This window comes from Leucoraja erinacea, unplaced genomic scaffold (genome assembly GCF_028641065.1).
Source record: "Leucoraja erinacea ecotype New England unplaced genomic scaffold, Leri_hhj_1 Leri_817S, whole genome shotgun sequence".
Classification (NCBI taxonomy): domain Eukaryota; kingdom Metazoa; phylum Chordata; class Chondrichthyes; order Rajiformes; family Rajidae; genus Leucoraja; species Leucoraja erinaceus.
In genome coordinates, this window is record NW_026576748.1 from 20,716 (window position 1) to 45,705 (window position 24,990).

General features: G+C 46.8%; 1 protein-coding gene across 1 annotated transcript in view; it reads right to left on the reverse strand.

The window, feature by feature from the left end:
• LOC129694834 (uncharacterized) overlaps nucleotides 1–24,990 on the reverse strand; it is a 66,998-nt gene that overhangs the window by 18,704 nt on the left and 23,304 nt on the right. Inside the window, exons 3-5 of the mRNA XM_055631594.1 lie at nucleotides 21,608–21,698; nucleotides 18,391–18,623; nucleotides 2,993–3,048 (exon numbers count right to left, since the gene is read on the reverse strand). Coding sequence (XP_055487569.1) covers nucleotides 2,993–3,048; nucleotides 18,391–18,623; nucleotides 21,608–21,698 — 380 coding nt within the window. The remainder of the gene's footprint in view (nucleotides 1–2,992; nucleotides 3,049–18,390; nucleotides 18,624–21,607; nucleotides 21,699–24,990) is intronic.

Genomic DNA, 24,990 nt, shown 5'->3' on the forward strand with positions numbered 1-24,990 from the left:
ACACGCAGGCTGCTGATGAACACAGGCAGCCCCCAGCGATGCATGTTGGCGTTGAACCGGCCAACCCCTGTACGGAGCCGGTTCAGGACCACCCGCTATTTGTGGGGTAGGTCCGAGCTGGGTGGGGCTGTGGTGTTTTCAGCAACCCTTTTACACATCAGACTTAGTGCCAAACGTATAATATTATTTTTTCAAAATTATCAGATTCACAATTTTTGCAACTCACTGCATAATTGCCACACACTACATTTTATTGTTCTTGTGCAATGACTTACTTGCTAATTCTCGAAGCTGAGGCTCTATAAGACATTGGTCAGGGTGCATTTGGAGTACTGCAAGCAAATCTGGGCTCCGTATCTGAGGAAGGGTGTGCTGCCGCTGGAGAGGGTCCAGCGGAGGTTTACAAGAATGATCCCAGGAATGAGTGGGTTAACATATGATGAGCGTTTGACAGCACTGGGTCTGTACTCGCTGGGGTTTGGAAGTTTGGGGGGGGGGGGGGGGGGCTCATTGAAACTTACAGAATAATGAAAGACATAGATAGAGTGGATGTAGAAGGATGTTTCCACTGGTGGGAGAGTCTAGGACCAGAGGGCACAGCCTCAGAATTAAAGGGCGCTTTTTTATAAAGGAAGTGAGGAGGAACTTCTTTCGTCAGTGGGTAGTTAAACTGTGGAACTCATCACCACAGGGGGCTGTGGAGACCAAGTCAGTGGATATTTTTAAGGCAGAGATAGACAAATTCTTGATTAGAACGGGTGTCAAGGGTTATGGGGAGAAGGCAGGAAAATGGGATTAAGTGGCAGAGATCAGCCATGATTGAATGGCGGATTAGACTCGATGGGACGAATGGTCTAATTCTACTCGTATAACTTATGTACTTGTCAACTTGTCTCTGGAAGAGCATAATGTACATAGTGACATAATGTACATAAAGAACATAATGCCTGATATACCTGATACGCTATGCCTGATATACCTAACTAATGCCTGAAACATGACACAAACTAACTACGATAAGCCCAAACAGAGTCCGTTAAAAGATCCATCCATAAGTAGAAACTCCTTATGTCACCAATCTGCTGATCTCACCATTTTTAAACCTTCTTAACTTTTCTAATATTTCACCGATCAGAACAAAACTTGGTGCGCTTGGAGCGGAGGAGAACAGTGAGTAAGGTGGCGAAAAATCCTAGCGATATACGATACCGTTTTTGCACAAATTAAAAAAAACACAAACTGGGTCAAGATGAGAGTTTTAGTAATAGTATAGATTATCATATCTGCCTCCACTACCTCCCCTGGTAACATATTCCATACACCCACTACTCTGTGTAAAAAAAACATGCCCCTTACATCCCCTTTAAACTTTGCCCCTCTAACCCTAAAGCTGCGCCCTCGAGTCATTGGAATTTCAATCCTGGTAACTTTCTACCCTATCTACACCTCTCCCCATTTTATATACTTCTAACAGGTCTCCCTGCAGCATATGAGGCTACAGAGAAAATAACCCTCTCCTTTAGCTAATATCTTCAAATCTAGACATTACTGAGGGCCAAAAACAAGGAACTGCAGATGCTGGTTTACAAAACTAGACACTAAATACTGGAGTAACTCAACAGGTCAGGCACAATGTGTAGGAAGGAATTGTAGATGTTGGTCTATACAGAAGATATAAGCCCCACAGCCATCAAGCTATTAAACTCAACTCAAACAAAACTCTGAACATTAATAGCCCATTATCTGTTTATTTGCACTATCTGCTTTATTTATTCATGTGTGTATATATTTATATAATGGTATATGGACACACTGACCTGTTCTGTATTCATGCCTTCTATATTCAGTTGTGCTGAAGCAAAGCAAGAATTTCATTGTCCTATCTGGGACACATGACAACAAACTCTCTTGAATCTCTTGAATCTTGAGATAGACACAAAATGCTGGAACCATCTCTGGAGAATAGGGATAGGAGATGTTTCAGATTTGAACCCTATTAGAGATGGATCCGACTGAACAAGGGTTCTAATCTGAAACGTCACCTATCCATGTTCTCCAGAGATGCTGTCTGAGTCCCTGAGTTACTCCAGCACTTTGTGTGTGTTTTTTAATTTCATATGGTGTGTTGACCCACTGGTTACCTGCACGGTTACGGTCAGTAGTCAGTGCACTCGCACACCCAGATGTTAGTGTGGCCACCACCTCTCTTAATCCATCCCCATTTTGATAACAATCGGTGCGCCGCCGTGGCCACCACAGTAGATAAGTAATAAGTAGAAAAAGCCAGAAACGTCACCTATCCATATTTTCCAGAGATGCCGAGTTACTCCAGTACTTTTGCATAACTAACTCAAACCCTGTGAATAATTCCTACGCCAGTTTCCCAGCTTAATTACACTTCCTATAGCTAGGTGGCCAGACCTACACTACAATACTCCAAAAACCCGAAACGTCACCTATTCCTTTCCCCCCAGAGAAGCTGCCTGTCCCGCTGAGTTGCTCCAGCATGTTGTGTCTATCTTCGGTGTAAACCAGCATCTGCAGTTCCTTCCTACACAATACTCCAAGTGTGGTCTCACTAACATCTTGCACAATTGCCACATGACGTTGCAACTCTTGCATCCCATCCCCATCCATGTCTGAAGATCGCTTCCATTGCAATGCGTTAAACTTTTCCACACTAACCTCTTTTGCGCCCAGATTGGCGAAGCTACCCGCGAAATCCACTAACTGTCACCTCTATGGAGTGATGAACCAGTTTGCTTGCCGGCGCTCTTAGTGTAAACTCCGGAACAGTGGCCAGAATAATGCTTCTGCTTGGAAGGATTGGATTAAAACTCCAGTGAATCCCGCCAGTGAACGTTCACTCTGACACAAACCTGAGTATTGATTATTCCAGACAACAGTCAGCACCAAGTTTAACAGGGAATGAGAGATGAACTTGCATGGAAGTTAATCCAGGAAGCTTTCAGATCAGTAATATTCAACTTACCCGGGAGGGAGGGAGGGCTTCGCGTGTGTAGATGGAGCTCTGCACGGTATCTGAGTCTAAGTTGTGAGGGCACGCTCTTATATTTGACATTAGCCCGTCTAACTCCACCCATTCTTACTCAACACATTCCCTCCCCCAATATCCGCATTCTGAGCTGACTAACGCCCGGGGCAAACAAACAAAACAGCTTGGCTTCTTGCTGCAAGGTAGTTATGTGCGGGAGAGTTGGAATCCCAGTCTAGAGCGACGCAGCCCAGAGAACAGCGTTAGTTAAGCTGCTTATAGAAGTGTACAAAACCATGAGGGAAGTAGATCGGGGAGACGCACAGAGTGTCTTGCCCAGAGTAGAGGAATCGAGAACCAGAGGACACTAGGTGGAAAGATTCAAGTCAAGTCAAGTCAATTTTATTTCTATAGCACATTTAAAAACAACTCTCGTAGACCAACATGCTTTACATCAGTACATATACTAACGTGCTACATACAGTGGTACAAGGATCTAACAATACATACATAAATACATACATACAGCTCTCCCACAGAGGTCCTCGAGAAACTTGTGAGTAGAAATAAGGTTTAAGTCTCGACTTAAAAGAGTTGATGGAGGGGGCAGTTCTGATTTGAGAATTAAGGGACAGAAGTTTAGGGGTAACATGAGGGGGAACTTCTTTACTCAGAGAGTGGTAGCTGTGTGGAATGAGCTTCCAGTGGAAGTGGCAAAGGCAGGTTCGTTTTATCATTGAAAAATAAATTGGATAGGTATATGGACGGGAAAGGAATGGAGGGTTATGGTCTGAGTGCAGGAAGATGGGACTAGGGGAGAATAAGGGCTCGGCACGGACTAGAAGGGCCGAGATGGCCTGTTTCTGTGCTGTAATTGTTATATGGTTATATGATAGGAAGAGGGATGCTGTTCCATATGGGAACCTGAGGGGTAACCTATTCACACACAGGGTGGTGCGTGTATGGAATGAGCTGCCCGGGGAGGCAGTTGAGGCAGGTACTATCTGGATGTTTAAGTATATGTTTGGACAGGTACATGGATATTGTGTAGGAAGGAATTGCAGATGGTGGTTTTAGTCGAAGATAAACACAAAAAGCTGGAGTAACTCAGCGGGACAGGCAGCATCTCTGGAGAGAAGGATCGGTGACGTTTCGGGTCAAGACCCTTCTTCATACTGGTTAGGGGTAAGGGAAAGGAGAGATATAGACGATGATGTAGAGAGATAAAGAACAATGAATGAAAGATATGCAAAAAAAGTAACGATGATAAGGGAAACAGGCCATTGTTAGCTGTTAGCTATATGTGGATAGGATAGGTTTGGAGGGGAATTCCTTGTATAACCATATAACAATTACAGCACGGAAACAGGCCATCTCGGCCCTTCTAGTCTGTGCCGAACACATATTCACCCCTAGTCCCATATACCTGCGCTCAGACCATACCCCTCCATTCCTTTCCCGTCCATATAACTATCCAATTTATTTTTAAATGATAAAAACGAACCTGCCTCCACCACCTTCACTGGAAGCTCATTCCACACAGCCACCACTCTCTGAGTAAAGAAGTTTCCCCTCATGTTACCCCTAAACTTCTGTCCCTTAATTCTCAAGTCATGTCCCCTTGTTTGAATCTTCCCTACTCTCAGTGGGAAAAGCTTATCCACGTCAACTCTGTATATCCCTCTCATAATTTTAAAGACCTCTATCAAGTCCCCCCTTAAACTTCTGCGCTCCAAAGAATAAAGCCCTAACTTGTTCAACCTTTCTCTGTAACTTAGTTGCTGAAACCCAGGCAACATTCTGTATGTGAATAGTTGGCCAATAAACTTACTTACTTACTTAAATGGAGCATAGGCATGTGGGTGGATGGGACTAGTGAAGATGAGACATGTTGGTCAGTGTGGGCAAGTTGGCTGAAGGGTCTGTTTCGACACTGTGAGACTCTTTGACTCAATGACTCATCTGTGGTAACTGGGGTGAGATGTTGTGCTGAGTAACCTTGGATCAGGTAACTGGGGAGAGATGGGATAATCAGAGGTAGAGTTCCCATTTTAGATTCGTTTTGAGTTTAGTTTAAAGACACAGCATGGAAACAGACCTTCCGGGCCACTGAGCCCACTCTCACTCGCTGCACTGGCAGGAGTTTAGGAGGATGAGCGGTGACCTCATTGAAATTTCCCTCATTGTAACTTAGAATACATTGCATGGGATTTAGTGACTTGGTCATATATGGTCATATGGATTTAGAATTGGCTGACTGATAGAAGAAAGAGAATGGTGGTGTAATGCCCCTGTCCCACTTAGGAAACCTGAACCGAAACCTCTGGAGACTTTGCGCCCCACCCAAGGTTTCCGTGCGGTTCCAGGAGGTTTTTGTCAGTTTCCCTACCTGCTTCCACTACCTGCAACCTCCGGCAACCACCTGCAACCTCTGGCAACCACACAGAAACCTTGGGTGGGGCGCAAAGTCACCAGAGGTTTCCGTTCAGGTTTCCTAATTAGGACAGGGGCATAAGGACGATATACGAGCAGATAAGAGTTAGTCATGCCATAATAGTTAGTACAGACATTGAGCGTTTGATGGCACTGGGACTGTACTTAGAAGGATGAGGGGGAAATCTAATTGAAACTTACTGAATAGAGAAAGACCTGGATTGAGTGGATGTGGAGAGGATGTTTCCATTAGTAGGATAGTCTAGGACCAGAAGCTGTAGCATTGGAATAAAAGGACGTACCTTTAGAAAGGGGATGAGGAGAATTTCGTTATTTAGAGGGTGGTGAATCTGTGGAATTTATTGCCACAGAAAGCTGAGGAGGCCAAGTTGATGGATATTTTTCAGGCGGAGAATGACAGATTCTTGATTAGTAACGGTGTTACGGGTAAATAGGGTTGAGAGGGAAGGATAGATCAGCCATGATTGAACGTGTCCAAGATATCCTGAAATGGGAGGAAGTGGAGCCCGAGGTCATGGTACATATAGGTACCAATGACACAGGTAGAAAAAGAGAAGAGGTCCTGAAAGGAGAATGTAGGGAGTTAGGAGGAGAGTTAAAGAGAAGGACGGCAAAGGTAACAATCTCGGGATTACTGCCTGTGCCACGGGACAGTGAGAGGAGGAATGGAGCGAGGTGGAGGATAAATGCGTGGCTGAAGGACTGGTGCAGAGGGCAGGGACTTAAGTTTCTGGATCATTAGGACCTCTTTTGTGGAAGGTGCGACCTGTATAAAAAGGATGGGTTGCACTTGAACCCGAGGGGACCAATATCCTGGCGGGGAGATTTGCAAAGGCTACTGCGGAAACTTTAAACTAGAATGTTTGGGGGGATGGACTCAAATAGGGAAAGCTGGTAGTCGGTGTGTGAGGCAGGAGGCAGAGAAGGGTAGCACTCTGACACAAAATGTAGGGGAGAAAGAAGAAAAAGATAATAAACAGAGAATACGAGGGGGTAGGTTTCTTAAATGTGTATATTTTAATGCTAGGAGCATTGTAAGAAAGGTGGATGAACTTAGAGCCTGGATTGACACCTGGAAGTATGATGTTGTGGCGATCAGTGAAACATGGTTGCAGGAGGGCTGTGATTGGAAACTAAATATTCCAGGATTTCGTTGCTTCAGGTGTGATAGAATTGGAGGGGGGAACGGCACTCACGTGAGGGCGATCCGGTCCGGGGGCTGGGACGGTGCTCCGGTGGCTGGGACGACGTTCTGGCGGCGGTGTCCAGAGTCCTGGGTTCAGCCGCGGGCCGGCGGCTGCGTGTGCTTGACTGGAGGTGCGGTGGCTTCGACCACCCCGGGCCGCAGTGCTTGAACCGGCCCGTTCGCGGGGTTCGGTGAGCTGCGGGATTGTTTGTACCATCGCCCGGTGGGGAATCGCCTCAGCGCAGAGGGAGCAGAGGGAGAGACTGCAGCCCTAAGATTTTTGCCTCCACCACAGTGAGGAGGTGTTTGGAGGACTCACTGTGGTGGATGTTAATTTGTGTTTATTGTTGTTTATTATTGTATCATTGTATGTATGAATTTCGTTCAGACCGTAAGGTCTGAATGACAATAAAGGAAATTCAATTCAATTCAATTCAATTCAAGAGGTGGAGGTGCTACATTGCTTGTCAGGGAAGATATTACATAGAAACATAGAAACATAGAAATTAGGTGCAGGAGTAGGCCATTCGGCCCTTCGAGCCTGCACCGCCATTTAATATGATCATGGCTGATCATCCAACTCAGTATCCCGTACCTGCCTTTTCTCCATACCCTCTGATCCCCTTGGCCACAAGGGCCACATCTAACTCCCTCTTAAATATAGCCAATGAACTGGCCTCAACTACCCTCTGTGGCAGAGAGTTCCAGAGATTCACCACTCTCTGTGTGAAAAAAGTTCTCCTCATCTCGGTTTTAAAGGATTTCCCCCTTATCCTTAAGCTGTGACCCCTTGTCCTGGACTTCCCCAACATCGGAAACAATCTTCCTGCATCTAGCCTGTCCAACCCCTTAAGAATTTTGTAAGTTTCTATAAGATCCCCTCTCAATCTCCTAAACTCTAGAGAGTATAAACCAAGTCTATCCAGTCTTTCTTCATAAGACAGTCCTGACATCCCAGGAATCAGTCTGGTGAACCTTCTCTGCACTCCCTCTATGGCAATAATGTCCTTCCTCAGATTTGGAGACCAAAACTGCACGCAATACTCCAGGTGTGGTCTCACCAAGACCCTATACAACTGCAGTAGAACCTCCCTGCTCCTATACTCAAATCCTCTTGCTATGAAAGCCAACATGCCATTCGCTTTCTTTACTGCCTGCTGCACCTGCATGCCTACCTTCAATGACTGGTGCACCATGACACCCAGGTCTCGCTGCATCTCCCCGTTTCCCAATCGGCCACCGTTTAGATAATAATCTGCTTTCCCGTTTTTGCCACCAAAATGGATAACCTCACATTTATCCACATTAAACTGCATCTGCCAAACATTTGCCCACTCACCCAGCCTATCCAAGTCACCTTGCAGTCTCCTAGCATCCTCCTCACACCTAACACTGCCCCCCCAGCTTAGTGTCATCCGCAAACTTGGAGATATTGCCTTCAATTCCCTCATCCAGATCATTAATATATATTGTAAATAGCTGGGGGTCCCAGTACTGAGCCTTGCGGTACCCCACTAGTCACTGCCTGCCATTGTGAAAAGGACCCGTTTACTCCTACTCTTTGCTTCCTGTTTGCCAGCCAGTTCTCTATCCACATCAATACTGAACCCCCAATGTCATGTGCTTTAAGTTTGTATACTAATCTCTTATGTGGGACCTTGTCGAAAGCCTTCTGGAAGTCCAGATACTCCACATCCACTGGTTCTCCCCTATCCACGCTACTAGTTACATCCTCGAAAAATTCTATAAGATTCGTCAGACATGATTTACCTTTCGTAAATCCATGCTGACTTTGTCCAATGATTTCACCACTTTCTAAATGTGCTGCTATCCCATCTTTAATAACTGACTCTAGCAGTTTCCCCACTACCGATGTTAGGCTAACTGGTCTGTAATTCCCCGTTTTCTCTCTCCCTCCCTTCTTAAAAAGTGGGGTTACGTTTGCTACCCGCCAATCCTCTGGAACTACTCCAGAATCTAAGGAGTTTTGAAAGATTATTACTAATGCATCCACTATTTCTGGAGCTACTTCCTTAAGTACACTGGGATGCAGCCTATCTGGCCCTGGGGATTTATCGGCCTTTAATCCATTCAATTTACCCAACACCACTTCCCGACTAACCTGGATTTCACTCAATTCCTCGCGGGCCCCTGCTATTTCCGGCAGATCATTTATGTCTTCCTTAGTGAAGACGGAACCAAAGTAGTTATTCAATTGGTCCGCCATATCCTGGTTCCCCATGATCAACTCACCTGTTTCTGACTGCAAGGGACCTACATTTGTTTTAACTAATCTCTTTCTTTTCACATATTACAGCAGTGCTTTGGCAAGATAGATTAGAGGGCTCATCTAGGGAGGCTATTTGGATGGAACTGAGAAATGGGAAAGGTGTAGCAACACTTATTATAGACCGCCAAATGGGGAGCGAGAATTGGAAGAGCAAATATGTAAGGAGATAGCAGATATTAGTAGTAAGCACAAGGTAGTGATTGTGGGAGATTTCAATTTTCCACACATAGACTGGGAAACACATTCTGTAAATGGGTTGGATGGTTTGGAGTTTGTAAAATGTGTGCAGGATAGTTTTTTGCAGCAATACATAGAGGTACCTACTAGACAAGGGGCAGTGCTGGACCTCCTGTTAGGAAATGAGACAGTTCAGGTGGCGGAGGTATGTTGGGGGAACAGTTCGGGTCCAGTGATCACAATACCATTAGTTTGAATATAATTATGGAGAGGGTCAGAACTGGACCTAGGGTTGGATTTTTGATTGGAGAAAGGCTAACTTTGAGGAGATGTGAAAGGATTTAAAAGGAGTGAATTGGGACATTTTGTTTGATGTGAAGGATGTAGAGGAGAAATGGAGGACATTTAAAGATGAAATTTTAAGAGTACAGAATCTTTATGTCCCTGTTCGGTTGAAAGGAAATAGTAAAAATTGGAAAGAGCCCTGGTTTTTAAGGGAAATTGAACACTTGGTTCGGAAAAAGAGAGAGATCTACAATATTTATAGGCAGCATAGAGTAAATGAGGCGCTTGAGGAGTATAAAGAATGTAAAAAGAATCTTAAGAAATAAATTAGAAAAGCTAGAAGAAGATATGAGGTTGCTTTGGCAAGTAAGGTGAAAGTAAATCCAAAGGGTTTCGACAACTATATTAATAGCAAAAGGATAACGAGGGATAAAATTGGTCCATTAGAGAGTCAGAGTGGACAGCTATCTGCAGAGCCAAAAGAGATGGGGGAGATATTGAACAATTTATTTTCTTCGGTATTCACCAAGGAGAAGGATATTGAATTATGTAAGGGAAACAAGTAGATTAGCTATGGAAACTATGAGATTCAAAGAAGAGGAAGTACTGACACTTTTGAAAAATATAAAAGTGGATACATCTCCAGGTCCTGACAGGAAATTCCCTAGGACATTGAGGGACGTTTGTGTACAAATAGCAGGGGCTATGACAGAAATATTTCAATTGTCATTAGAAACGGGAATAGTGCCGGAGGATTGGCGTACTGGGGTTTTGTAGAAATGCATCTCTCACGTTGTAACAGAACTAACTGTGTACTCTGCTGAATATAACCAGCACTAATTTGTCTCTCATGGAATTTAAGAGGCTTTTATGGACATGCAGGGAATGGAAGGATATGGATCATGTGCAGGCAGAGGAGATTAGCTTAACTTGGTATCGTGTTCAACAAGAACATTGTGGGCTATGGGTTTGTTCCAGTGCTGTACTATTCCAGCTGAATGCAACAACATCAAGACAACATTCAAGGATGGGCTGATAAAAGTGTAAGTTATTGGGGTAAATCCTCCAAAATTAGGGAAGAACTCAGATAAGGACATGGATATTTTAAAAAGACAGATTTGCTGGCTGCAACGGAAAAACCCCCAATCCACAAAAAAAATTCAAACCTGTCTGGCCTGTGGACTTGGGCATCAAACAACTGTGCGAATGGTGTGGGGAGGAAAGGCTGAGACGGAGATAACGTGATTATCTTGGATACACAAATGAAGGAACCAAGCCTCAGCAGACGGTGGTAGACAGGCCAGCCCAAGCTCAATCACCATCTTGGATGACCCATCCATCGAGACAATAGGAGCCCGTCCAGGCGATGGGATAACGATCAGGCTGAGGGATCATGACATCAGCAAACCCCTTATCATCGGAAGCCTATTGTTCATGCCAGATCGAAACTGGGAATCATCAAAAGAACCCTTTTCATCCAGAGGACCACCTGGGGGTTTCAAAGGAAGCTCAGGTATAAAACAGAAGTCAAGCCAGAACTCTTTCTCTCTTTCTGCTCTGCTGGATGGCTCATGAGCCCAACTGATCGACCTAGCTGTAAGTGTCCCAGTGACCTGGTGAAGTTCCCGAAATGGGATAGAGGTTGACAGAAGAAGGGGAAAGGGGGAGTATACTTGCAAATAAAATTGTGTAAAGTAAGTTTTACGACGTGCCCGATAGTTTTCCGTCCATAGTCTTAGTTTAAAGCATAAGTTTAGCCACGTATTCAGATTCAATTTCTCATTGTTTAATAAAGCCTGTAAATTTTAGACATAATTTGAGTCCATCTGCCTTACAGCGCCAGAGACCCGGGTTCGATCCTGACTACGGGTGCTGTCTGTACGGAGTTTGTACGTTGTCTAGTTTCCTCCCACATTCCAAAGTCGTGCAGGTTTGTAGGTGAATTGACTTCTGTAAATTGTAAAGTGTCCCTAGCATGTAGGGTAGTGCTAGTGTAGGGTGTGACCAGCTGGTCGGCATGGACTCGGTGTGCCAAAGGTCCTGTTTCCACGCTGTATCTCTAAAGGAATCTAAAACCAGAATTAGACCAGCTCGTTCCTGGAAGAATAGGGCAGAGTTGGTTACCCCACGACAATTGACTCATCTCCTTGGTAGCATCATGTTGGCAAATGGAACCATGACAAATCCACAACCAGCATCATAAATGGACTGTGCAAACTAAATACAAACAGTCCAGGCATCCCAAAATAAAACATTAAACACAAAACTTCTAAATAAAGTAACATTCACATCGGTGATTAACTCAGATCCTTTCTTTGCATCATCATCGCTTGTATCATTTAATTTACTGCCTTTTCCCTGAACTTCCCTTTTCCTAATGCTTCCCTTTTCTTGCCCCTGTGACGTTTGTTTCTGTCTAAACTCTTTCTAATTCTGGTGAAACATTGTATATTTCACTTGGGCAGCTTACAACCCAGTGGTACGAGCATCGAATTTGCTAATTTTAAGTAGAAACATAGAAAATAGTTGCAGGAGGAAGCCATTCGGCCCTTCGAGCCAGCACGGCCATTCAATATGATCATGGCTGATCATTTAAATCAGTACCCCATTCCTGCTTTCTCCCCCATATCCCTTGATTCCGTTATCCCTAAGAGCTAAACCTATCTCTCTCTTGAAAACATCCAGTGAATTTGCCTCCACTGCCTTCTGTGGCAGAGAATTCCACAGATTCACAACTCTCTGGGTGAAAATGTTTGTCTTCATCTCAGTCCTAAATGGCCTACTCCTTATTCTTAAGCTGTGACCCCTGGTTCTGGACTCCCCAACATCTACGAGTAGAAGTAACGTCTATGAACACTCCCCTCTTGCCTCCTTCCTCCACCCTAGTCATTTAACCAGTTCCATTGTTCTCCACTATCTATCCCCCTTGAGTTTACCCCCTTCCCAAGCCAACAATTGGCCAACCCAGGCTCCACCCTGCATGAAGTCATCGACTGCCGGCCCTGATTTGTCCTGGTCTTTTCTTGCCTCCAGTTTCTTCCCCTCCTCACGCCCATCCCCGTCCCCCACCCCCCCCCCCCCCCCCCCCCCCTCCCCCTCCCTCCCTACTATGTCTGAAGAAAGTTCTCGACCCAAAACATCATCTACCCTTTTTTTGGTGCCTGACCCGCTGAGTTACTCCAGCACTTTGTGTCTATATTTGGTATAAAGCAGCTTCTGCAGTTCCTTGTGTAGGAAGGAACTGCAGATACGGGTTTACACCGAAGATAGACACAAAATGCTGGTGTAACTCAGCGGGACAGGCAGCATCTCTAGATAGAAGGAATAGGTGATGATTCGGGTCTGAAGAAGGGTCTCGACCCGAAATGTCTCCCATTTCTTCTCTCCAGAGATGGTGCCTGTCCCGCTGAGTTACTCCTGCATTTTTTGTCCATCTTCGGTGTAAACCAGCATCTCCAGTTCCTTCCTACACAGTTCCTCCAGCACTTTGTGTTTTGCTCAAGATTCCAGTATCCTCAGTTACTGCTGTCTCTTAGTTTAAAGGCAGGTCAAGTGAAGAATCTTTCATCCAGTTGATACAGAAAAGGTGATTCCAAGAATAAGATATGAACATATTTGACAGTAGCATCAGTGGAATTTTTACTTCTCGAAATTGTATTAACGAAGCAAATTGTGAATTCAATAACATTAGGTGGAAAGGCAGTGGGAGCACTGCCAGTGGTATCATTATGAAAGAATTTGAGTGGAGAAATGAAAAAGAAATTTCAAGGCTACAGAGGAAAAACAACACATGAAGACACCAGTGTTATTAAATTGTAATGCTTGCCTTAATGGATGACGTGTTTCCACACAGAATCCACTCATACTTCGCTTGATTGGCAATTATAAGCAAACATTTTACACAACAGACTTAGTGTCAAAAGTAGGCCGTTATTTATTAAAATGTTCAGTTGCACAAGTTTTGCAACTCATTGTATAATTACCACACTAGGTGTCATTGACATTGGGCAATGACCGATTTGCTAACTTTGCGATGTTCTCTGGAAGAGCATGTATCTAATATCTGATAGTGCCTGATGTCAGGATTGAACCCAGGTCTCTGGCGCTGTTAGGCAACAAGCTTGATCAGCTGCACAACTTCACTGCTGAATTTTAAACAATTCTCAATTTAGTTTAGTTTATTTTAGTTTAGAGATACAGCGCAGAAACAGGCCCTTCAGCCCACCTAGTCCGCACCGACCAGCGATCCCTGCACATTAACACAATCCTACACACACTAGGGGCAATACCAAGCCAATTCACCTACAAACCTGTACGTCTTTGGAGTGTGGGAGGAAACCGAAGATCTCGGAGAAAACCCAGCGGCTACCGGGGAGAATGTACAAACTCCGTACAGACAGCACCCGTAGTCAGGATCGAACCTGGGTCTCCGCCACTGTAAGGCAGCAACTCTACCACTGCACCACCGTGGCCAACCTCTGAGTGAAGTCGGAGTGGGACCAGGAGCTGCTGCGTGAGGCGGAAAGCTGAAGGTGCGGGGTGAGCACAGTGCGGGGTGAGTCTGCTGTGACCACCCCCCTGCTTCTCCCTCCCACCCCCCCCCCCCCACATTCCCCCCCCCTTCCCCATAGCCCCCCCCCCTCCCCATAGCCCCCCTAACACTAGGCCCCCTTCCACCACCCCCTCTTCCCCAGCCACCCTCCCCTACACCCCACAACCCCCCCTCTCCCATACCCCCCTCCCCCTCCCCCTGCCCACACCCCCCCTCCCCCACAACCCCCCCCCCCCCACACAACCCCCTCCCCCACACCCCCCCCCACCCCCCCCCCCCCCCCCCCACCCCTCCCCCCCACAACCCCCTGCCCCACACAACCCCCCCCCCCACACCCCCCCCCCATCCCCCCCACTCCCCCCCACCCCACACACAACCCCCTGCCCCACCCCCCCCCCCCCCCAAACCCCCTCCCCCACACTCTGAAATTCTACTCAGAACTGACCACTTTCATGCTGATTTTGAACAATGGAACTCTGGTGCTCTGTCTACTTCCTTATTAGCAGACATAGAATAATAATCTCTCATCACAATATGTTCTTATAATCACTAATATCTAATTAAAAACTACATGTTATTCAACCATTGTCTTTTGTTTAGTTTAGTTTAGTTTAGAGATACAGTGCAGAAACAGGCCCTTCGGCCCACCGGGTCCGTGCCGACCAGCGATCACCGCACATTTACACTTTCCTACACACACTAGGGACAATTTACAATGATACCAAGCCAGTTACCCTACAAACCTGTACCTCTTTGGATTGGAGTGTGGGAGGAAACCGAAGATCCCGGAGAAAACACACGCAGGTCTTGAGGAGAACGTACAAACTCCGTACAGGCAGCACCCATAGTCAGGATCTCTGCCGCTGTGACGTTTCGGGTCAAGACCCTTCATGAGACCTTCAGAACTGGTCTGGACATTATCCCACATTAACCATTATTTTCTTTACCCTGTATCTGTGGACGGCTCGGTTGTAATCGAGTACAGTCTGCTCAAGCAACAGAAATGCTTTTCACTGCACAACAGTGCACGTAACAACAAACTAAATTAAACGTTGCTTGTGGATAAGGGGAGAGATGGATAAAAGGAGAGCAGAAAGTAAGACAGCAACTGGCAGAAGGAAAAGAAGAATGATATTGCCACATTGCACACAGAATGAAGGCACGACAAAAGTCTTCATGTCAACTTTGAGACAAATCAGATTCAACTACAAAAGCTGGCTTGTGAAGCAACTTGTCTCTCCTGTGCAATTTGTAAACAGGTGACAGCATCCACACAAATGGTTCCGAGTGTCACATGAAAGGATGTGTGTTGGTATTAAGAGCGGATGGATCTGGTAGCGACACACACACTGAAAATCACAAGACTAAACTTTCAACACAAGCCGTCAGCCAAAGCCAGTTTGCTAACTACTGGCTTCAAATGGGCCCTTGGGTAAAATCAAGCCCGTTTGCTTCACTTTGTGCACAAAAGGCTTTCACAGTTGCCATGGTAACACTGCTCTGGGGTGATGCCTAATACAAATATCCTGCCACTCATGTTTCATGCCCTTTTATTTAAGAAAGAGGAATACTTAACAATATAGGGAGGGGGTGTGAGGAAGAATAATCATATTATCTTTTGTCACTCGTTGCAACATTTCAGATCAGTCAGTCCAGGCAGGGTTAGGGGTTAGCAAACTATTAGTGGGTCTCACTCAGCAGCTTAGTCTCTTGGGACATCATTAAATCCTCAAATATCATGGCCGCATTGTTACTGCCTCTCCACGGTGCACAACCAGCGGCACGGTGGCGCAGCGGTAGAGTTGCTGCCTTAGAGCGTTTGCAGCGCCGGAGACCCGGGTTCGATCCCGACTACGGGTGCTGTCTATACGGAGTTTGTACGTTCTCCATGTGACCTGTGAGAGTTTTCTCTGAGAACTTTGACTTCCTCCCAAAGTCCATAGACGTACAGGGTTGTAGGTTAATTGGTTTGGTATAAGCGATTAGGGAGTAGGGGAATCGAGAACCAGAGGACATAGGTTTTATAGGGATGGGGGGAGGTTTTAATGGGAACCATTAGAGTTTTTAAAGTTTTAATGGGAACCTGAGGGGCAACTTTTTTTCTGCAAAGGGTGGTGGGTGTACGGAACGCGTTGCCATTTGAGGTAGTTGATGCAAGCACTATGGTAACGCTCAAGATACATTTAGACAAGTACATGGCTAGGGTAGGTTTAGAGGGATAAGTGTTCTGCAACATCCTCTCTCGCTGCTCCCCCTCTGTGGTTCCTCCTGATCTCCAGCTCAACCACCACGTTTCAAAACCGCTCTACATTTTCTTTGATCATCGTCCCCTTTGATTTACCGTATTCACATCTTACCTTTCCGTATATCCCACCCCTGACTCTCAGTCTGAAGAAGGGTCTCGACCCGAAATGCCACCCATTCCTTCTCTCCAGAGATGCTGCCTGTCCCGAGTTACACCAGCACTTTGTGTCTACCTTGGGTGTAAACCAGCCAGTGTTCCATCCCACACACAAGGCCTTTCATGTGGCCGTTCCCTACAAACCTCAATGCCTCAGTCTTTCAAATATTCATCTACATCCACCCTACATATAACTAATGACAGGCCACCATCTGCATCAGATCATTCTAGACATTCATTACCATCTGAAAGAAGACATGCCTAGTTTCAATTAAACGACACCACTTTGAACGCAACAATGACCTCATAGAATTTCCGCTTAATTAAATATTTATTTTCATTGCACAATAGTTTGTTCCTAAACCTCAACATACCAAGCCAGATATCCATCTTACATGTCATTAAGTCATTCTCTACATTGATGGTACTGCAGTAAAAATCCATTAAAACCCACCATGCCGTTATTTGGAAATCAGATGATTTGACAATCAAAAATCAGGGCGGCACGGTAGCTTAGCAGTCGAGCTACTGCCTTAAAGCCCTGTCCCACTGTACGAGTTCATTCAAGAGTTCTCCCAAGTTTCCCGATTTTGAACTTGGAGATTTACGGCATTGGCCGCTCGTCGGTGCTCTGGGCTCCCGTTGACATTTTTCAACACGTTGAATAAATCTTCACAAGTCTTCCCGAGCTTACCGCATTTCCTGAGTACCTGCTGTTAGCGTTACGAGCCGCAAAGAGATGTCCCGGAGCTCCGACGTACCCGCTACGTACATTCTACGTGCTTCCACGAGTCCGATATTTTAAAAAACTCGGGAGAGCTCTTGACTGAACTCGTACAGTGGGACAGGGCCATTACAGTGCCAGAGACCAGAGTTCAATCCAGACTACGGGTGCTTGTCTGTACGGAGTTTGTACGTTGTCCCCGTGACCTGCGTGGGTTTTCTCCGAGATCTTCGGTTTCCTCCTGCACTCCAAAATAGTATAATTTTGCAGGTTAATTGGCTTGGTATAAATGTAAAAAATTGTCCCTAGTATGTGTGGGGTGGTGTTAATGTGCGGGGATCACAGGTCAGCCTGGATTCCCTGGGCCGAATGGCCTGTTGCCGCGCTGTATCACAAAACTAAGACATTGGATCATGTTTCTGGTGCTCCCTTTAAACTAATTACACTGAAATGGCGACAAAACTGTGTGAAGGAAGGTGATGAGGAATTGGGTTGTTACAAATTACCGAGAAGGGATGAGATCCAGCAAACAGAGATTAGGGAGCGAGGAAAGAACCACAATCTTAATACTAATCACAAAATTACTCCAAGCGCTAGGCACTAACGAGTACAGAAATGGGAAGGGAGACCGAATGCAGTGGAGAGAGTGTGGGAGGACAGGCTTTAGATATCTGGGGTTTTGCAATACTTTCTGGGTGAGGTGATACCTTTGCAAGTCAGACAGATCACACCATCAGCATCGATATCCTCACAGTAGGAGTTGCTGGTGTCACCTAACCCAGAAAGCATCCAAAAGTGTACTCGTACTTCTATACCTTTTGCCCGATGGGAGAGGGGAGGAGAGGAAGAGGCCGGGGTGAGTTCACGAGAACCAAGTGATGGAATGGGATTGATGGAATTGCTCTAAGAGCAGGCATAGACCTCGGGCTGAATGGCCTGCAAACTGTGTTGTGCATGAAGACAAGAGAAATATTGAAAATAAAGTTTCCAAACATGATCTGTTCATTTAATATTGCATTCATTTTACAGAATGTACAACGTTGAGTTGGCTTGAATGTTGCTGCCACCTCCAATGAGAGTGACAAACAAACGTATTAAAAGACCAAAGATGGACACAAAATACTGGAGGAATTCAGTGGGACCGGCAGCATCTCTGGAGAAGGAATGGGTGACGTTTCGGGTCGAGACCCTTCATCAGACTCCAAAACGTCACCCATTCCTTCTCTCCAGAGATGCTGCCTCTCCTGCTGAGTTACTCCAGCATTTTGTGTCTATCTTCGGTTTAAACCAGCACCTGTAGTTCCTTCCTTTGTATTAAACACTAACTAGTTTCTGTGAGAGGAATTTCTGCTTCGTGCAAAAAATGACATCCAGAATAGTTCCTGTGTGCTTGATGTGCACGTTTGTGAAGCCGTGGTTATGTAGGAGTTTCCTGTACTCGGACCCACTCCTCTCCTTCCCTTCACTCTCCATCATCAAGCCGAGGGTCTGCAGGAGGGCTCTGCAGGGTTTGGTCTTCCGATCATACAGCACAATCTCAGTCAGGAGAAGGCCACATCCTGGAAAACCCAGGGCAGATTGTTTCATTAATCAATCGATGCAAGCTCATACAGTCATAGAGTGATACAGCGTGGAAACAGACCCTTCGGCCCAACTTACCCACACCGGCCAATATGTCCCAGCTACACTAGTCCCACCTGCCAGCGCTTGGTCCATATCCCTACAAGCCTGTCCTATCTATGTACCTGGCTAACTGTTTCTTAAACTTTGGAATTGTCCCAGCGTCCACTCCCTCCTCTGGCAGCTTGTTCCATACATCCACCACCCTTTGTGTGGGAAAGTTGCCCCTCATTAGATTCCTATTAAATCTTTTACCTTCACTGTGCCACACCTATCTCAATTCAAATCTAAGAAAAAAACCAGCGTACAATAAACAAGATAAATTATTTCCCGTGAAGTGGAACTTTAAAACAGAAGCAAGAGCAAAACAAGGGAAAAGTGCGAAATTGCATTCAACAGACAATAGGTGCAGGAGTAGGCTATTCGGCCCTTCGAGCCAGCACCGCCATTCAATGTGATCATGGCTGATCATCCCCAATCAGTACCCCGTTCCTGCCCCCCCCCCTCTCCGTATCCTCTTGTCTCCGCTATCTTTAAGAGCCCTATCTAGCTTTCTCTTGAAAGTATCCAGAGAACCGGCCTCCACCGCACTCTGAGGCAGAGACTTCCACACCCTCACAACTCTCTGTGTGAAAAAGAGTTTCCTCATCTCCGTTCATTTCCTCTCTGGTGCTCGAGTGTCAGAAGGAACCTGGATAACAATGCACTGAGTCTGAAGAAGGGTCTCGACCCGAAACGTTGCCAAGTCCTTCTCTCCAGATATGCAGCCTGTCCCGCTGAGTGACTCCAGCATTTTGTGTGTCTATTTTCAAAGCATTGATTAGCTACACAGCACGACACAAGAAGATATCTATTTGGTAGACACAAAATGCTGGGGAAACTCAGCAGGTGAGGCAGCATCAATGGAGAGAAGGGATTGGCGACGTTTCGGGTCGAGACACTTCTTCATAATCTGAAGAAAGGTCTCGACCCGAAACGTTGCCAATTGAGTCTAAGAAGGGTCTCGTCTGAAGCAGAGTCTCGACCTGAAACGTCACCAATTGAGTCTGAAGAAGGGTCTCAACCCAAAACTTCGCCAATTCCTTCTCTGCATAGATGCTGCTTCATCCTCTGAGTTTATCCAGCATTTTGTGTCTACCTTCGATTTTGCCAGCATCTGCAGTTCTTTCTTAAACAAGATATCTCCCTGCTGGGAACTGGAATGGAAGCCTATAATAGAGTGGATGTGGAGAGGATGTTTCCGCTAGTGGGTTAGTCTCAGACCAGAAGCCATATTCTCAGAATAAAGGAAGTACCTTTGCGAAAGATATGAGGAGGAATTCCTGTGGTCAGTGGGTGGTGAGTCTGTGGAATTCATTGCCACACAAGGCTGTGAAGGTCATGTCACAGGATATTTTTAAGGTGGAACTTAGTAGATTATTGATATGTAAGTGTCAGGGGTTATGGGGGGGAGGCAGGAGAATGGGGTTGAGAGGGAAAAACAGATCAGCCATGATTGAATGGCAGAGTAGACTTGATAATAATAATAATAATACATTTTATTTATGGGCGCCTTTCAAGAGTCTCAAGGACACCTTACAAAAATTTAGCACGTAGAGGAAAAACATGTAAGGGGAATGAAATAAATAGTAGAGACATGACTAGTACACAAAGTAAATACAGAATTCAATGCAAAACACAGTATGAGGCAATTAATGCACAGATGAAAAGGGACGGCACGTGGGGCTAAGGATAGGCAGAGGTGAAGAGATGGGTCTTGAGGCGGGACTGGAAGATGGTGAGGGACACGGAATTGCGGATCAGTTGGGGGAGGGAGTTCCAGAGCCTGGGAGCTGCCCTGGAGAAGGCTCTGTCCCCAAAACTGCGGAGGTTGGACGTGCATGGAGAGGAGACCGGCTGATGTGGATCTGAGGGACCGTGAGGGTTGGTAGGGGGAGAGGAGGTCAGTGAGATATGGGGGGGGGGGGGGGGGGGGGGGGGGGGGGGGGGGGGTGGGGCAGATGTAGGTGAGGATCAGGATTTTGAGGATAGGATTTTGTAGGTGATCCGGTGGGAGATGGGAAGCCAGTGAAGTTGTTTGAGGACTGGAGTGATGTGATGCCAGGATTTGGTGTGGGTGATGAGTCGGGCGGCTGCGTTCTGGATCAGTTGGAGTTGGTTGATGTAGGTGGAGCTGATGCCAAGGAGAAGTGAGTTGCAATAGTCCAGTCGGGAGGAGTTGAAGGCATGGATGAGTCTTTCAGCAGCGGGCGGTGTGAGAGAGGGTCTGAGTTTGGCGATGTTGCGGAGATGAAAGAAGGAGGTTTTAATGACATGGCGGATGTGAGGCTCAAGGGAGAGGGTGGAATCAAAGATCACGCCAAGGTTGCGGGCCTGGGGAGATGGGGACACAGTGGTGCCGCCGATGGTGAGCGTGGGGTTATTGATTTTGCTGAGTGTGGCTTTGGAGCCTATGAGGAGGAATTCTGTCTTATCGCTGTTGAGTTTGAGGAAATTATGTTGCATCCAGGTTTTTATAGCTGACAAACAGGAGTTGATATGGGAGAGGGGGGGGGGAGGGGGGGATTTGGTGCCAAGGTAGATCTGGGTGTCATCAGCGTAACAGTGGAAGTCCAGATTGAAGTGGCGGAGTATCTGACCAAGGGGGAGGATGTAGATGATGAAGTGGAGGGGGCCGAGTACGCAGCCTTGGGGAACGTCTTGAGTGACTGTGGCTGGAGCAGAGGTGTGGTTGTGGAGAGAGATGAAGTGGGATCTGTTGGAAAGATGGGCAGAATGGCCTAATTCTGCTCCTATAACTTATGAACATGAATTATTTCAGTCATTATGAAAGAGTCATAAAGCATTTCAACCCAACTCATTCACCCAAATCTGAATTAGTCCCATTGTTCTGTGTTTGCCCCATATTATAAACATTTCTTACCCATAAACTTGTTCAAATGTCCGATAAACTTTGTAATTGCAGTCGCCACTACCATTTCTTTTTGCTGATTTTTCCATCTACTCAACACCCTCTGTGTGAAAATTAGATCCTCAGGTCCCCATTAAAACTTTCCCCTCGCAACTTAAACAGACGTCCTCTAATATTAGACAACTCTGGGAAGAAGGCCATGGGCGTTCACCTTATCGATGCTCTTCGTGGTATAATAAGCCTCTATGTTGCACCTCAACCTTCTTAGCTCCATGGAAAATAATCCCAGCTTATCCAGTATCTTCAGGGCCGGATTTAGATGAAGGGAGGCCTTAAGCTATTTCACTTGTGAGGCCCCCTCCCCCTCCCAATCCCTCATCTCCACGACTAGTCAAGTCAAGTTTATTCTTCACATACCCATATGAGATGTGCAGTGAAATGAAAAGTGGCAATGTTTGCGGATTGTGCAAAACAAATTACAAAACAGAATGGTACAGAATCACATATTCACATATTACATATTTGTGGGAGAAAGAAAAGAGAAAAAAACAGCAATTTTAAAAAGACACCACACAACAGTAAAATGGTTCAGTAAGTTAGTCCCTGGTGCGAAAGGAGTTTACAGTCCTAGTGGCCTCTGGGAAGAAGCTCCTTCTCACCCTCTCTGCTTTCATAGCAAGGCAACGGAGGTGTTTGCAGCTGGAACAGTCCATTGCTGGGGTGGAAGGGGTCCCCCATAATGTTGCTGGCTCTGAGTCTGCACCTTCTGATGTATAGTTCCTGCAGGGGGGCAAATGAAGTTCCCATAGTGCGTTCGGCCGAACGCACTACTCTCTGCAGAGCCTTCTTGTCCTGGGCAGAGCTGTTCCCAAACCAGATTGTGATGTTTCCGGACAAGATGCTTTCCACAGCCGCTGAGTAGAAGCACTGGAGGATCCTCAGAGACACTCAGAATTTCCTCAATTGCCTGAGTTGGTAAAGGCGCTGCCTTGCCTCATCAGTGCGGCAGCGTGTGATGCCCATGTCAGATCCTCGGAGATATGGACTCCCAGATATTTACAGCAGCTCACCCTATCCACAGTATCATCATTTATCTTCAATGGAGTGTACGTCCTCGGATGATGTGCCATCCTAAAGTCCATGATCAGCTCCTTCGTTTTTTTGACATTCAAGAGGAGGCTGTTGTCCTGACACCAGAGTGCCAGACCAGCCACCTCCTCCCAGTAGGCCTTCTCATCGTTATTGGAGATCAGGCCCTTCACCACAATTTCATCAGCAAACTTGATTATAAAGTTGGAGCTGAACCTAGCCACACAGTCATGTGTGTACAGGGAGTACAGTAGGGGGCTGAGGACACCAACCCAGGGGAGATCCTGTACTAAGGGTGAGGGACTTTGATGTATTTTCTCCCATCTTGACTACCTGGGGTCTGGCGGTGAGAAAGTCCAGGACCTAGGCACACAGGGAGGTGTTGAGCCCCAATTCCAGCATCTTGTCAGCAAGTGTGGTGGGGACTATCGTGTTGAAGGCTGAACTGAAGTCTATGAACAGCATTCTCACATAGCCCCCCTTCTGACTCTCAAGGTGAGAAAGAGTGGTGTGCAGAACCTGGGAGACCGCATCGTCCGTGGACGTGTTTGGACGGTATGCGAATTGTAGCGGGTCCATGTTGCGAGGGAGGAAGGCACAGATGTGATTCTTCACCAGCCTCTGAAAGCATTTCATGACTACCAAGGTAAGGGCCACCGGACGGTAGTCATTCAGACAGGCTGGGGAGGCATTTTTTGGTACAGGTACAATGATGGATCTTTTGAAGCAGGCAGGGACCACGGACTTGTCCAGGGAGAGGTTGAATATTGTAGTGAGCACTGGAGCTAGCTGCGTAGCACAAGACTTAAGTACTCGCCCCGAGATGTCATCTGGGCCTATAGCTCTCCTCGCGTTCACCCGTGTCAGGGCCCTCCTCACGTCGCGGAGCGGGCGAGGCGTTACCAGAATCGCCGTTTGAAGCTCTGGCGTGTTGGGCCTGCTGCTTCAACATCATGGAGCTGTGGTTTGTGGAGCTCCCAGCCTCGGGCCGTGCTGATTTCAACATCATGGAGCCCTGGGATCCCTTTGCCAAGGGCCGCCAGCGTGAATCTCCACCCAGCTCGGCCTGAGGACTTCAGGAGCCGCGGTCTCCGGTAGGAAGTGGCCGATTCGGAAGTCCAAGCCGCTGAGAATGTTCTCCCGTTCCGACGTCGGATGGTGACCCCCAAATTTAATTGTACCAATGGGAAGGGGGTCTGTTGGAGACGGGAAAAGGGATCATCAATGGGGGCGAGGACTCCTTCCCCTGGAAGAACGGTGTGACGTGGAGGCGACAGCAGAAGAGCTTCAAATCGCGGAGGACCCAAACTAATTGAGGTGGGGATGGAGGGAGACAAAGGTGAGACCTCTGCTGAGGACAGACCGTTCGGTATCTGAGAGGGGGAGGTCAGGAGGGATGGCAAACACACAGCAGTGATGGGGGTTGGGGCCGGAGAAAGGCAGGTGAGTGGACTGAGGCCGAGGCGATGTCTGGTGGGGGGATGGTGGATGGTCAGTGGGTAGGGGGGTATGAGGACTGTAGTGAGGGTGGGGAAGAGCTGGGGTCACATGGTTTGAGGTGAATGGGGAAGACCCAGTGGAACAGCCACTGAGGTTGCCAGGGTTAGGGGACTAGCACTAGGACCCAGCGCAGTCAAACTCAGGGGAGTTGGAGTCTGCAGCGTGAAAACTTCAGGCCCCGTGCTGAGTCCAGGCTGCAGGTAAGGCGACAGCTGCGGGCTGCTGGAGGGCGGTGTAGTGGCCAGGGTCAGCGGGCAAAGAGTAGGAGGTCCTCTCCACAACGAATATTAGCCTCACCTGCATTTTAATCCCGCCCCCCCCCCCCCACCAACACCACCAAAGCTTCCGGAATTGCAAGCACAGCGCCACTGATGGTAGGTTTTGTAACAACGCCCCCATGTCAAACGTTTTATACACCTTGGTGGAGCGGGCCGAGGCCCCCCTAGATCTTGAGGCCCTAAGCTGAGGGAACGACAGATGGCACAATGGGCTAAGTGTTCTGCTGGCGACCGGAAGGTAGCCGGTTCGAATCCTGCTTGGAGTGCATACTGTCGTTGTGTCCTTGGGGCAAGACACTTCACCCACCTTTGCCTGTGTGTAAATGTAATGTAATTATGTGAAGCACTTTGGGGTCAATGCAAGTTGACTAAAAATGTGCTATATAAATAAGATTAATATTATTATAAGCTTAAGCATGTCTAGCTTATACGTAAATCCGGCCCTGAGTATCTTCCGATAACTAAAGCACTCAATTCAGGCAACATCCTTGTGAATTCTTCCTGCACCCGCTCTAGCCTAATCACATC